General features: G+C 53.7%; 1 protein-coding gene and 1 long non-coding RNA gene across 9 annotated transcripts; one reads left to right on the top strand and one right to left on the bottom strand.

Moving 5' to 3' along the window:
• Window positions 1-9,132: 9,132 nt before the first annotated feature.
• ABHD11 (abhydrolase domain containing 11) lies at window positions 9,133-14,456 on the bottom strand. 8 transcript variants are annotated; one of them, XR_009224024.1, is made up of 7 exons: window positions 14,297-14,456; window positions 13,995-14,130; window positions 13,135-13,308; window positions 12,792-12,962; window positions 12,502-12,683; window positions 11,511-11,687; window positions 9,133-9,343 (listed from the first exon to the last, which is right to left on the bottom strand). XR_009224024.1 is itself a non-coding variant. In XM_058568979.1 (6 exons), exons 1-6 carry the CDS (start codon window positions 14,416-14,418, stop codon window positions 9,292-9,294), a joined length of 837 nt encoding a protein of 278 aa, XP_058424962.1. In that variant the 5' UTR covers window positions 14,419-14,456; the 3' UTR covers window positions 9,133-9,291. The 8 variants fall into 8 exon arrangements, 7 of the variants coding, with proteins under 7 accessions (XP_058424962.1, XP_058424961.1, XP_058424959.1 ...); XM_058568979.1 differs by lacking the exon at window positions 11,511-11,687; XM_058568978.1 differs by lacking the exon at window positions 9,133-9,343 and having other exon boundaries at window positions 11,364-11,687.
• LOC131422083 (uncharacterized) lies at window positions 11,327-12,040 on the top strand. Its single transcript, XR_009224025.1, has 2 exons — window positions 11,327-11,384; window positions 11,612-12,040. It is a non-coding gene; the product is annotated as an uncharacterized LOC131422083 (long non-coding RNA).
• Window positions 14,457-14,707: the final 251 nt, after the last annotated feature.

Here is a 14,707-nt window from a genome sequence, read left to right as displayed (position 1 = left end):
TCGGAGCCCCTACTCTTCCCACTGTCCCCATCATCTCATCCAGCCTCAGGCTCTGCCCCCCCCCCTTTCCCCAAGATTTCTCGGTTCACAGGTCTGATGCTGGGTGACCACTCTTTTCCTTTAGTTTCCACTCCCAGCAGGATGTAGGAACTCTTCCATCTTTGGGGAAGGGCATCTAAGTTATAGCCCTCACCTTCCCCTTTCCTTCATCCCAACCCTGAGTCCCAGCCCCAGGCCCGAGATCCTATTTCCTGCCTAGAAGCTGGAGGCAGCCAAGCCTGGGGCCAAGCTCCCTCTGGCGCTAATGGGAAGATCTTAGCAGTACCCTAGAGGGGTGGTGGGTGGGGGTAGTCAGTAGCGGATGTTCCTTTTCTGGTCCCTGCCAGTCTCTTGTTCAGACAGCAGTGACACACACCTCAGTTGTCCCCTCTGTGTCCTGGCCCAGACCCTCTTGACCTCAAGCCAAGCACTGCCCCTCCCCTTCCCCAGGGCTGCCAAGGTGTTGCTCTGGCGCTGGGCCAGCCCCATGCTGCCCAGTGTGTCCGGGCCTGGCACTTCTCCCAGACTGTGGGCACAGGTTAGCTGGCTGGCAGACGGGCTGGAGACACTGTTCCAGCCATCCCTCCTTCCCTGGAAAATCTGGCCTAAGACTAGCTCAGATGTGGCCTGGCATGAGAGACAGCCACATCCCCTCCAGTTGTCCAGACCTCACCTTTGAGTGTCCCACAGAACAAGCATTGGTGGTGCCCCATTTGACAGAACCCAGGATTCACCTGCTACAGGGACGTGCCCAGGGTTCCAGGGGACAGGGGCAGGGAAAGTGCTCCCTGACTCCTGGTCCAAAGTGCTCTCCTGTGTGCAGGCTGAGTCAGGGGGGTGGGTCATGGATGCACCCCCAGAGCCCAGTGTCTGGCCCTGTGGGGAGAGGGCAGGAGGCGGGGGATACAACTCCTGCTCTTAGAGAGCCCCAGTGTCATGCCAACCATCACTTACTGAGACGCATATTAAATGGTAGCGTGAAAAATGAATAGAGTTGGGCCGGCCCCGTGGCTTAGTGGTTAAGTGCGCGCCCTCCGCTGCTGGCAGCCCGGGTTCGGATCCCGGGTGCGCACCGATGTACTGCTTCTCTGGCCATGCTGAGGCTGCGTCCCACACACAGCAACTAGAAGGATGTGAAACTATGACATACAACTATCTACTGGGGCTTTGGGGGAAAAAAAAAGAAAGTAAGCGGATTGGTGATAGATGTTAGCTCAGAGCCGGTCTTCTTCAGCAAAAAGGGGAGGATTAGCATGGATGTTAGCTCAGGGCTGATCTTCCTCACACACACACACAAAAAAGAATAGAGTTAATGTGCCCTTCACCTTAAACTCTGCCTTTCTGATTGAATGAGGTCTTACCCTCATTCACTCATTTATTCATTCATCAAACATTACCTGGGAAACCATGCTCTGGGGCCACTGTTTTGCACTTAAGATTCTCCTAGTGTGTGGGGGAGACAGATATGGTTTCAATATGTAAGGGATCCTGGGGGGCCTCCCAGAGGCAGTGTTGGAGGAGTGGGGTTGCAGCACGCAGTGGTGCAGGCGTTCTGGACAGAGAAGGAGTGTGCCCAAAGACACCTGGGTGGGAGTGGGGGAGCATTTGGGGAAGTCAGGAGCCTGCAGTGGCGCGCAGATGTGAGGGTGAGCTTGGGTGGGAGATGAGGCCAGGGAGGGAGGCCTTGAATGTTCAGCTTTATTGTGCAGACCTGGGGGAGGCAATCAAGGGTCAGACTTTCATCAAAAAGTGTTAATTGAAAAACAGCAGGGTACTGGCACAAAAACACACACACAGATCAATGGAATACAATCAAGAGCCCAGAAATAAACCCACACATCTATGGACAGCTAATCTTCGACAAAGGAGCCAGGAATGTACAATGGAGAAAGGAAGTCTCTTCAAGAAATAGTGGTGGGAAAACTGGACAGCCACTTGGAAAAGAATGAAAGTAGACCATTATCTTACACCATACACAAAAATTAACTCAAAATGGATTAAAGAGTTGAATGTAAGACCCGAAACCATGAAACTTCTAGAAGAAAACATAGGCAGTACACTCTTTTTTTTCTGTTTTTGTGAGGAAGATCAGCCTTGAGCTAACATCCATGCCAATCCTCCTCTTTTTGCTGTGGAAGACTGGCCCTGAGCTAACATCTATTGCCAGTCCTCCTCTTTTTTCTCCCCAAAGCCCCAGTAGATAGGTGTATGTCACAGTTGCACATCCTTCTAGTTGCCGTATGTGGGACGCCACCTCAGCATGGCCAGACGAGCGGTGAGTTGGTGCGCGCCCGGGATCCGAACCCGGGCCGCCAGTAGCAGAGCGTGCGCACTTAACCGCTAAGCCAGCCACGGGGCCGGCCCCGGCAGTATGCTCCTTGACATCAGTCTTAGCAACATATTTTCAAGCACCATGTCTGACTGGGCAAGAGAAACAATAGAAAAAATAAACAAATGGGACTACATCAAACTAAAAAGCTTCTGCACAGCAAAGGAAACCATCAACAAAATGAAAAGACAACCTAACAATTGGGAGAAGATATTTGCAAACCATGCATTTGATAATGGCTTAATCTCCAAAATATATAAAGAATTCATACATCTCAACAACAAAAGAACTAACAACCCAATTAAAAAATGGGCAAAAGACCTGAACAGACATTTCTCCACAGAAGATATACAGATGGCCAACAGACACATGAAAAGATGTTCAAAATCATTAACTATGAGGGAAATGCAAATCAAAACTACAATGAGATATCACCTCATGCCCGTCAGAATGGCTATAATTAACAAGACAGGAAACAGAGAGTGTGGAGTGGAGAGAGTGTGGAGAGAAGGGAACTCTCATATGCTGCTGGTGGGAGTGCAAACTGGTGCAGCCACTATGGAAAACAGTATGGAGATTCCTCAAAAAATCAAGGATAGAACTACCATACGATCCAGCTATTCCACTGCTGGGTATTTATCCAAAGAACTTGAAAACACCAATGTGTAAAGATACATGCACCCCTGTGTTCATTGCAGCGTTATTCACAATAGCCAAGACTTGGAAGCAACCTAAGTGCCCATCAAGGGACGAATGGATAAAGAAGATGTGGTATATACACACAATGGAATACTACTCAGCCATAAGAAACGATGAAATCCAGGCATTTGTGACAACATGGATGGACATTGAGGGTATTATGCTAAGTGAAATAAGTCAGAGGGAGAAGGTCAGATACCGTATTATCTCACTCATTAAGTAGCAGATAAAATCAACAACAAACACATAGGGACAGAGATTGGATTGGTGGTTACCAGAGGGGAAGGGGGGAGGCAGGAGGGTGAAAGGGATAATTAGGCACATGTGTGTGGTGATGGATTGTAATTAGTATTTGGGTGGTGAACATGATGTAATCTATGCAGAAATAGAAGTATAATGATGTACACCTTAAATTTATACACTGTCATAAACCAATGTTACCACAATAAAAAAAAAAGTGTTAATTGAGGGGGCTGGCCCTGTGACGTAGTGGTTAACTTTGGCAGGCTCCACTTTGGCGGTCTGAGTCTGTGGGTTGGGTTCCTGCGTGCAGATCTACACTGCTCGTCAGCCCTGCTGTGGCAGTGACCCACATACAAAATAGAGGGAGATTGGCATCATAAATTTTAGCTCAGGGCTACTTTTCCTCAAGCAAAAAAGAAGATTGGCAACAGATGTTAGCTCAAGGCAACTCTTCCTCAGCAAAAAAAAAAAAAAAAGTGTTATTTGAACATCTACTATGTGCTGACTGTTCTAGATGTTGGGGCTGTGACAGGAAACAAGACAGACAAAAATCCTTGCCCTCATGGAGTCCACATTCTAGTAAAGAGATGATAAACCAAAAAACAATAACATCTATAATGGTGAGAATATGCTGTGGAGAAGATAAAGTAGGAAAGAAGGGATGGGGTGCTGGGGTTAAGGGGGGATTCCAATTTTAAATTCTAAAGGCACGGAGGGCCTTGCTGGGAAGGTGACATCTGAGTAAACATCTTAAAGAGGTGAGGGCGTGAGCCTCGTAGGTCTCTAGAGGAAGAGCATTCTGGGTGGAGAGAACTTCAAGTGCAATGACCATGAGCAGGGAGCATGCCCAGCATGTCGGAGAAGCAGCAGGGAGGTGAGGGCGCCTGAGCATGGCGGGCGGGGTAGAGCTCAGAGGAGGTGAGGTCAGAGAAGTCGAGGGAGGGGCCTTGTAAGTGACTGTAGGGCCTTTGGCTTTTACTCTGAGTGGGATGGGAGCCCCGGGAGGTTGTTGAGCAGAGGAGGGCCCTGGTCCCCCCTGGGCTCTAACAGGACTGCTCTGATTGCTGGAAGTGACTGCAGTAATGCGGGTGGCTGGGACCAAGGTGACGGTGGTGGTGAGGAGTGGTCCTATTCTGGGTGCGTTCTGGAGATAGAGCCAACTGAGACAGAGAGGACACAAGCATGACCGAGTCAAAGTTTTTGACCTGAACACCTGGGAAGATGCTGTTGCTGTTTGCAAAGGCGGGGGAAAACTGGAGGAGGAGCAGCTTGGGGGCGTAAATCAGGATTTGGGGTTGGACCTACTGAGTTGCCCAGCAGATATCCCAATTGGGAGGGAAAGCAGGCCACTGCCCACGTGAGTCTGGAATTCATGGGAGAGGTCCAGCTGGAAGCGGCCAGCATAGGTGGTTCTTACAGCAAGGGAAGAGGCCCCTGTCGCAGCGGGGAGGACAGTGGGAAGGCTGCTGCGGTCTCCAGGAGAGACCGTGACTGTCTGAACAAGAGCGGGACCCATGGGCTGGAGAGAAAGGTCAAAGGCATTCAAGATTTATTTAATCATACTATACTTTATTTCAATCATGAAAAGAATATGTTTGCTGTACAACATTAAAACGAGGACAGATATTATGAACTGGAAGCAACAGGCCCTGGTGACTGACCATGTGCAGACAGGAGTGGAACTGGCGCCTGGGGAGGAGCAGACCCAGGGCAGGGGAGGAGTTCAGACCAGGACACGTAGCACCTAAGGGGCCTGACCCGACATCCGGGGAGACATGCAGATGATCAGTGAGCAGTTAATGTGGCACACCGGCCAGAGACTGGGGAGGCGGGAGTCATCCGGCTTGGGAAGGAGAGGGAAGTTGTGGGCCACAGTGCAGGGCGTGTGTGCATCTGTGTGCGCGTGTGTGCGTGTGTCTATGGCAGAAGACACAAGGGCTGAAGACCGAGCTGGATGCTCCCTGACAGGCCAGGTGGAGGAGCCAGAAACCTGGCAAGGGCTAAAACAGAAACTGCTGCACAAGAGGCCATGGGTCCCCAGGGCATCCACTTCCCTGGGATCAGGGACCACTTCACAGAGGCAGGGCATTTGAATTGGGGCTTAAAGGATGGGTAGGAGGTGGCCAGGTGGAGAATGGGGGAGAGGCATTCTGCGCCAGGGGCGTGAACAAGGACAACGACACGGAGAGAGCGGCGCTTCTTCCCCAGGGGCACCAGGCAGTCCCCATAGCAGAAGTCACCCCCACCAGATTCTTCACTGTGGACAAGCGATGCATATTCAGTCCAGACCAATGCTCTGTAAAGTCCTGTCCCCACTCTAGTCACAGGGGCATCTCTAAGCCCCAAAATTGGCATTCTGCACCCCCCACGCTTGTTCAGGGCAGTGAGGTTCCCTATGGCTCTGGGGGGAAATCCTGATACTCCAGTGTGGCTTTCCATGTCCTCTGTGGTCTGGCCCTGCCTCAGCCCTTGGAGGCTACCTTGCCCCCATGAGCAGCCATAATGCCCAATCCACACCCTCCTCTCAGGCCTTTGCACAGGCCTTACTTCCAGGCCTGGCGCACTCTCCTCCCTGCGTCCCTCTTCCTCCTCAGGCACCTGGCCAATGACTTCTAGTCCTTCCCTCCTAGATATCACCTCCTCTGAGAAGTCCTCCCTGACTGCCCAAGAATGAGTTTTGGGCTGCTTCTGTGTGGTCCCACAGACACACATCTATCCCGATTGTAGCACTATTGTGGATATACTCTGTGTTAGGCATCTGTCCCCCCATTAGATGGCCACATCTAAAGAAAAGGATCTGGGTGACATTCTTGTTGATTTCCCAAGGCTGGCACAGAAAGTGTTGTGGAGTGAGGGGTAAATCTGTGCACGCTTGAGTGAGCAGCGTCCTATAGAGGAGGACTGAGGGAAAGGCTGGGCATCTGGGGGCTCCCACAGCCCCTGGACACAGTTTGGGGTTTCCACCCACAGGCGGCGCTGGTGGGCTGGCCCACTGGCCTGATATTGGGCACTGCTGCCACCTGCTGGGCAAGGCCAGTATTGCCTCCCGGATGCCCTCATTGCTGAGCCCCTGTGTGCCCAGGTTGGGATGACAGTCACCGCCTGTTCTCCAGAAGCTCTCGGGCTGGTGGGGGAGACGTCTTGACGGTGAAAAGACCATGATGGGGAAGTACAGGGCCTGTAGAGGTCTGGAGAAGGAAGAGGAGGCAGTTTGTGTAGGATTCAGGAATAGAACTGTCCCTGGGGCAGAGTTGTGGGAGGTGCAGAGGAAGAAAGGCAGCTGACCCAAGCGCCATGGCTGGGGAGTGTGAGTGTGAGTGTGAGTGTGTGTATGTGTGACCTTCTCCGGTTGTTGCTCTCTCTGGTCTGGCAGGCTTACTCTCCTCTCAGAAGTCTGCCCCGGCCCGTTATGGTACCAAGTGCTGGCCATTGTGTGAGGGGCCTCAATTCACCCCTACTGTGACGGTCAGGGAGGCCCTGCATTGGTTCCACTTGAAAGACGAGGATGATGAGGCTCTGGGAGATAAACACAAACAAGGGCACGAGGGTGGGTGACACAAGTTGTAAGCTGCCCAGCCCTGCAAACCCCAGCTGTTCTGACCACAAAGCCCAGCTCCCTGCTGCTGGTAGCTCTGCTTCCCCCTCTGGCCTCCCCCACCATCAGCCTGTACCCACCTTCCAGCTCAACCCTGAGGCCGGGCTCAGCCACCCCGGGGGAGCAGGGGAGGAGGGAGATGTGGGCAGTGGGCAGCTGCAGGAGGAATCCTACTGCTCAGCGTGTGGTATTTTGAAGCAAGGCTCTGTGATGGAATTCACTATATGCCTGAATATAAGGTTATTTCCTCCTTTTTCCAGTGAGAAGATTAAAAGAAAATAAATTTGGCCCCAAATTCTAATTTAAACTTTTAGGGATACAGGTGAGTTCATCGACTCCCTACTTACAACATTTAGTTACAACATTTAGTTACAACATTTAGAATTTAAATATCTAAAATCACATACTTTTTAAAATAACTGTATTTCAAAACAATTCTTTTCCACTCTCATGGTGCGTGAAAGTGTATTCCAACCATTCACTTGTGTTTCTGCCTCTCATTGTCATGCGTCCTGTGTCATCCCTAGCACCTCCTGTGGGTTCCCTAACACAGTTTTCTCAAACACATCATCTTCATTTGTGCTTGGAAATACAGAACTTTCTGAATCCACGAATGACACTGTTGCTGGAAATGTTATTCCAAGTCATAATGGCTGTTTTTCGTCTACGTGGTCAGTTAATATCCGTGATCTCCTTAGGGCAGCACAGAGCTAAATGAAACAGCAATCCTCGTTCTCTTGCTCTTTCCTCCCTCGGTCTCTTTCCCTGCTCTCTCGTCCTCCACAGCACCTCTTACCGTCTGGTCTACTCATCCAGCTCTTTATTGTCTCTCTCCCTTCACTAGAAGGTGAGCTCTGTGAGGTTGGGAGGTTTTGTCTGCCTTCCTGTTTAATGTCACTCACCTGGAAACATGCCTGGGACACAGCAGGTGCCCAATAAATATTTATGAAATGAAGGACTGTGAGACTCTTAGGAATGTTCTGTAGCCCAGTGGCAGCCAGGGCCATGCACGAGCATGGCATTGGAGGGGGGTGGGAAGGCAGCCCTGCAGGAGCCGAGCCCACATGAGGAGGGCATCTAAGTCAGGGGGAGCCCCACGGTTTCTGGGTTTAGCTACATACAGGGAGACTGAACACTTTATGAAATACACTGAAGACGTTAGGGAGAGGGGGTAAAATATGGAATGGAGGAAGGCTAGGATAAAGCCCCTCCGTTGGACTGGAATTTAGGGCTAAATGTAAACTTTTTTTCAATATGTGTAAATTCTATCAGTTAGGATTCTCCAGAGAACCAGAACCAATAGGACAAACGCCGAGAAGAGATTTATTATGAGGAATTGAGTCACATGACTGTAGAGGCAGAGAAGTCCCACAACCTGCTGTCTGAAAGCTGGCGACTTGGGGAGCTGATGGTGTGGTTCCAGTCCAAGCCCAAAGGCCTGAGACCCAGGAGCACTCACGGCGCAAGTCCCAGCTGGAGGGCAGGAGAAGCCCCATATCCCAGTTCAAGCTGTTAGGAAGAGAAAAGAATTCACCCCTCCTCTGCCTGTTTGTTCTACTTGGGCCCTTAGTGGATTGGATGATGCCCACCCACACCAGGGAGGGCCATCTGCTTTACTCAGGTCACCAAGTCAAATGCTAATCTCTTCCAGAAACACCCAGAAATAATGTTTAACCAGTATGTGGGCATCCCGTGGCCCCGTTGAGAAATAAAATTAACCATCACCTAGAAAAAGAAACAAACATAGATGAAATGTGTATTTGTGTGTGTGTATAAACACGTGTGTGAGTGGGCCCGGGAGTAGAGATTACCCTAATTGCAATGAGCACACCTGACACCCAGATCTTGGTTTCTGAATACTATTCTCTACCAAAAAGAACCAGGTATTCTTGCAGAAATGGCTAAGTCCAGGGCTGGGTCAGGGAAAAACAAGAGCCTGGAATATCTTGTTGAGCCAGAAACAAAGAAAGTGCTCAAAGAATGATGGCACATATCAAAACGAGAGACCAGGGAGGGGCCGCTCTGGTCAGACCTGGACAACGTGAGCATCAACACAAACGACAGGAGTGGCTTATGACCCACTGAGTAAAATAGGAAACCACAAGTCCATCTGATATAAACGAATAAATAAATGGGGATGAAGAGAAGGTTCTTTATTTTTTTATTTTTTTTTTGTGAGGAAGACCGGCCCTGAGCTAACATCTATTGCCAATCCTCCTTTTTTTTTTCCTTTTTCTCCCCACAGCCCCAGTAGATAGTTGTACGTCATAGTTAAACATCCTTCTAGTTGCTGTATGTGGGACGTGGCCTCAGCATGGCCGGAGAAGCGGTGCGCACCTGGGATCCAAATCCAGGCCGCCAGTAGCGGAGCACGCGCACTCAACCGCTAAGCCATGGGGTCGGCCCCAAGAAGGTTCTTCTTTAAAATAGAATGCCATCTAATAAATGTAGAAGGAATGAGGAAGTTAGAAAATCACCATTTGCAAACCATTATAGTAACAATTAATTCGGGCAAGGAAACATCCATGGATGCTGAAACTTGTGGGTGAAAGTGGGGTGAAGAAAACGATGTTTCATAGTCTCAAAATACCTCCCTTCCCCAGTACTTATTAATCATAATCAAGTGATCAACATTAATACCACCAGTCATGGTTCCAAAGGATACTGGATACAAGACACAGCCCCATTTCTGTGGTATTTCCGCCCAAAATGTATAATAGAGGTCTAATCATGAGGAAGGATTAGACAAACCCAAATTGAAGGACGGTCTACAAAGTCTACAAAGTAACTTCACTGTAATCTTCAAAAATGTCAAGGTCATGAAATTCAAAGAAATACTGCAAAAATTTCTTCTAGATTGAGGGAGACCAGAGAGATGTGACAACCGGGTACAGTATTGGGTACCATATTAGATTTTTTTTACCCTAAAAGGATACTTTTTTTGACATTTAAGAGCAGTTTGAAATTGTTTCCAAATAAAAAGTGAAATAGAAGAAATGCCTAGCTTCTCCTGGCTGACTCCTGCCGGCCTGCAGGATTCATTTGGGACGAGCTCCTGTGGAACCCTGACTGCCTGGGCGTGGGGAGCCTCCTCTGCGCTCCCACTGCCCCTGGACCTCCAGCAAGCTTTTCTGACTATATCTATGCTTTATCTCTGCTCACCCTGGAGGGTCACGGCCCAGAGCAGCCTCTCGAAACACACTGCATCTCCTCAACAAAAGGGGTGTATTTGGGGCCACAGCTCAACCCCACCTCTTCGCCTGGGGTTCAACCAAAGAAATTGTGGAGTCTGGCTGTGGGAGGCACACCTGGCTGAGTGGGACCCAGAGACAAGTGGGAGTCATGTCTGCAGGGCGTTTCCTGGGGGTCTTGGAGGAAGTATTTACTGTTTAGGGCTCAGTTGAGCACCTAATCCTCAAGAAGTAACCTTGCTGAAGAGGCCTCTCAATGGGGAAAAATTCCCTTTTACACCTTAGATGTCACTGGTGTGCTCAACGGTCACCTTGAGGGAGGCGAGGGATACCAAGGCCGCCTCCCTAGAGCACAGCGGACCCACCCACGCTCAAGGATCAGAATGTTGGGAATGTTGGAGGAATAATGGGCCATATTGCTAGGAAGGATGGACATTCAAGATGTTAGGAAGAAGTTGCCAGGAATGATGAAACTTTTTTCCTTTAGTTTTCTGCTGAGCTAAGGTTGTAGTTATACGTGTGAATGATGCCATTCAGGGTTCCTTGATGCCAGCTCTTCAGGACAGGGGTCCAGAGCACCTGTCTCCATCCCTCCTTTCTCATCTCCTGATGTGGGGCGAGTGCCCCCTTGGGGTGAGGGACGAGTACGACTGGGCAGGAAGGGGCTGAGGAAGCTCTGGCCCTGGCCAGAGGATTCCAGGATCCAGGATAGAAGGCAGGGGCCTGGTCAGCCTGCTGGGGGCGGGGCCTGGCAGGGAGCGCCTTACCCGGAAGGGAGGGCAAAGGGCCATGTCCTCTGCCTGCCCCACCCCACTGACAAGAGTCCCAGTCACCAGGCCAACGTGTCTGGGGCCCTTGAGAGGTAAGTGTCCTTTTGAACCCACCTTGTCTCTTCCCTGGGGATCGGGTGAGAACTCCTTCCCTCCTTGGGGGGTCCAAACTCCCTACCCCCTCTGCTTACCCTTAAGCCAGGCAGGAGCCACACCTGCCACCCCCCTCAGCATGGAAGTCCCCCTGCTCTACTCCCAGAGGTCCAGGAGACTGGGCACTGGGGGGGAGGGGCAGAACATCTCAGAGCCCTCCCCTCCTGACATCAACATCAGGGCCAAGCCCAGGGCGGAAGGGCCCAGAGCGGGGCACCTCATCCAGGCAAGCCCCAGATCACTGACACTTCCTCTGTCACCCTACAACAGACCCCAGAAGACCAAGCGGCTGGAGCACTGGGGGACACCCAGACAGAGCCCTCGCTGGACCAAGTCCTCCAAGAGCGGGATGAAGCCATTGCCAAGTGAGTGACAGCTGCTTGCACGGGCTGGGAGGACAGTGGGTGGCTCACCCTCAGGGATCAGTCCTGCTAGAGGAGGGGAAGGGGGACGTCAGGTCTTCCAGGAAGGAAAGCCACATGAACACCTACCCTGTCACAAGGTAGGGGCTGTGGCCACACTTGCCCACCCCCAGGGCCCAGCACCAGATGGGCGGGCCTGAGCCTCAGGCTGCTCTCCTTGCCATCCGCAGGAAGCAGGCAGTGGAGGCTGAGCTGGACACATGCAGAGCCAGGCTGCGAGCTGTGGAGGCCCAGCTGCTGGAGGTCCTGGAGGAGAAACTGAGACTGAGGCAGGAAGTGGAGGCCTGGGAGGTAGGGTGGGAATGCTGGTCGGGCCTGGGAGGAATGGGGAGAAGGGCACACGGTCTGCCCCTGAACCTGCTCTCCTGCCCTCAGGAGGACATGCAGCAGCTGGTGAGACAGCGGGTCGAGAGTCAGCTGCAGAGAGAGTCCAGGGGCACTCTAGGAGTCCCTGTGGCCCCCGGAACAGCCAGGACCCCCCGGGGCCGATTCCCCCTGGGTCAGTGGGGACGTTGGCGGTGAGCGAGCTCAGCCCAGGACCTTGGGAGCAGTGTCTTTATTCATTAAAGCTTGAGGTCTGACCACCTCTGTACCCTCATGCCCTCTGTGCCCGCCTGAGTCCTTCTGTGCAGAAACGTGGAGCAGGCAACAGGGCCTTGAAGCCTGCGGTTTTGTGTCCCCTCTGGCCAGCAACCCTCAGGCCAGGAAGCCTCGAATGGCAGCCAGGAAGTCCTGCGGGCGGTCGGCGTGGATCCAGTGCCCAGCGTTAGGCACGGTCTGCATCTGGGCCCGAGGGAAGAGCCGCCTAATCTCAGAGTGGTGGCTGGGCCTGTCCACCGAAGAGAACACCGCCCAGCATGGGTGAAAGGGGAAGTGGGATAGAAAGAGAGAAGGAGGCAGAGCAGGGAGAGATGGAGAGCCACGTGAGCCCACGTGGCCAGTGGCGTTTCTGGACTCTCAGGCGCCCCCTGCCCCATACCCAAGCCCTCCCGGAGGCAGGCTCCCCAGGCTGGGAACTGAGAAGTAAGGCATGCCCCTCCCGCCACCCAGCCTGACTTACGGCACAAATTGAGAATTTCCACCAAGGAGGAAGAGGGTTGGCCCAGGATAGGATTCTTGTTGTGGTGGGAAGGCCATGATCTTGTCCACATGCTGGGCCAAGGCATCCAAGTTCACCCTCCACACGAAGCGCCCGTCCACCTCCACCAGGTTGGTCAGCAGGAACTGTCGCACAGCCATGTCCTGTGGGAGTCCGGCAGTTGGGGGCAGCTGCCTGTGAGGCGTGGGGCTGCCACTCTTCCCTTGATGGGTCCCAACCCACAACACTATCCAGGGGCTTGGGTGCATCACCTGGATGACAGTGCTGAGCTGCTCATCGGCCAGTTTGCGGGCACAGGAGCGGGACACCTCATCCGGGATGTCTATGGCCCTCATGGCTGCCATGTAGGTTGGGAAGTCTGAGCTAGATGTGGTCTCCACTGGGCTGATGTCCACGGCAATCAGGCGTTCCACCAGCTCTGGCTGTGGGAGAGAACCAGACTGGGGACCAGACTTAGGGCAGGCACAATGGGTCTCAGGCATAGTTCCCGGATCCTGAACTTGGCCATCCAAGGCTTGTTTGAGTCCCAGGTTGTCTGCTGGGTACTCAGAGTTTACAGTGAGTGGACGGAAGTCCCGGATAGGGACGGCTCACCCTCTGTAGTGCCAGCAGCATGGCTGTCTTGCCTCCCATGCTGTGACCAATGAGGACGCAGGGCACTAAGTCCAGCTGGGGAAGGAGGTCCTGCAGGTCCTGGCTCATGGCCTCATAGCTCATGTCTGAGCTGTGGGGGCTATCACCATGGTTCCGAGCATCCACTGTCAGCACCTGAGGAGTAGGGTGAGAGAGGGCAGCACAGGCATCCATATTCCGGGCGTAGACAGCCAAAGGCCTGGCAGACCGGCAGGCTGAGGAGGGTGGAGAGCCTGGGGAGAGATCCTGAGTGCGAAAGGGCCAGGATGGTGAGAGGGCCCAATTCCCAGGCCTAAGCGGCCCGGAGGAAGAACCCAGGGCCACTCTGCCAGAGAGGAGAAGGCCCGAGGAGTGTGACCACGTCTCTGAAGGTCTGGCCTGGTTGGGTGGCAACCCCAGAAAGAGCAGATGCCAAGAATTACAACAGTTGGAGCAAAAAAGGATGGGCTACTGTAAGAGGTGGAAGACCCTTGCCGTCCCCGGTTAATGAGCAGGGGCTAGCCCCCTTAGCAGGGAGGGTGCTGGCGCTTAGGCATCGGACAGCTGAGCCTAGCTCAGCGTGGACCACACAGCCAGGGAGCTGTAACACGAACGAAGGACTGGATGAATGTAAGCATGAGGGAATGAATAGGGTCCATCTAGGGCCTGGGTCTGCCCTTTGGCCTCCATCCTTAGAAGGTCAACCTCTCCTTTCATTTCTGCCCAGAGAGACCGGCCACTCCTCAGCGGGGTCCCAGCAGCGAGGGCAGAGAAGCTGGCCACGCCTCGGCCTCCTTCCTGGCCCCGCCCTCCCCGGGACCCCGCCTCTCCCGGAAGCTCACCCTTCGGCCTGTCTGCTGGGCCAGGGCCTTGGCGACAGAGTTGAAGTTGGTTTTGCAGCCGAAGAGTCCGTGCAGAAAGACGAGGGCCGGGCGGGCCGCCTCCCCGTCCAGAAGCTTGTAGGAAAGCGGCACCGGCCTGGCGGGAGGAGCAAGGAGCGGGGGAGGGTCTGAGCCGGCGGGCGAAGGGGTTTGGGCGGGAGGCCTGGGGGGGGCGGGCCCAAGCGGAGGAGGTGGGGCCGTCGGGGGCCGGACAAGAGGGCCAGGAGCGAAGGACGGCCTCCCACCATGCGCCCTTGACTGACCTCGGCTCGGCGCCGCCTCGGCCGCTGCTGCTGCTGGGCGCGACGGGCACCCCAGAGAAGCTGAGACGGGGGGGACCGAGCCCCCTGTGGGGGAGCCCCCAGGCGCGGACCCAGCGGAGCATGCTCGGGAACCGCCGCACAGCGCGCACCTCGTCCAGTCCGCTCGCTCCGCCTCCCGCCCCGTTCCGACTGCAGCTCCGCCCTCTCCCCGCCCGTACCGCGGAATTCCCGCCTTCGCTCACGTTTTCTCACGTAGTCCCAGAGACGAGTCTGTTCCGCCGCTAGCTCCGCCCCTCGCGGTATGACGTAATCCCCGCCGCCCCTGCGCCCGCAGGCGGGAGCACCGCCCCGGCCTCGCCCCGCGCGGAGCCACCCGATCACCTGGCCCCGCCCCGCGAAGCTCCGGCCAGC

Source organism: Diceros bicornis, chromosome 26, assembly GCF_020826845.1.
Source record: "Diceros bicornis minor isolate mBicDic1 chromosome 26, mDicBic1.mat.cur, whole genome shotgun sequence".
Lineage (NCBI taxonomy): Eukaryota > Metazoa > Chordata > Mammalia > Perissodactyla > Rhinocerotidae > Diceros > Diceros bicornis.
This window is presented reverse-complemented; position numbering and strand designations above follow the sequence as displayed.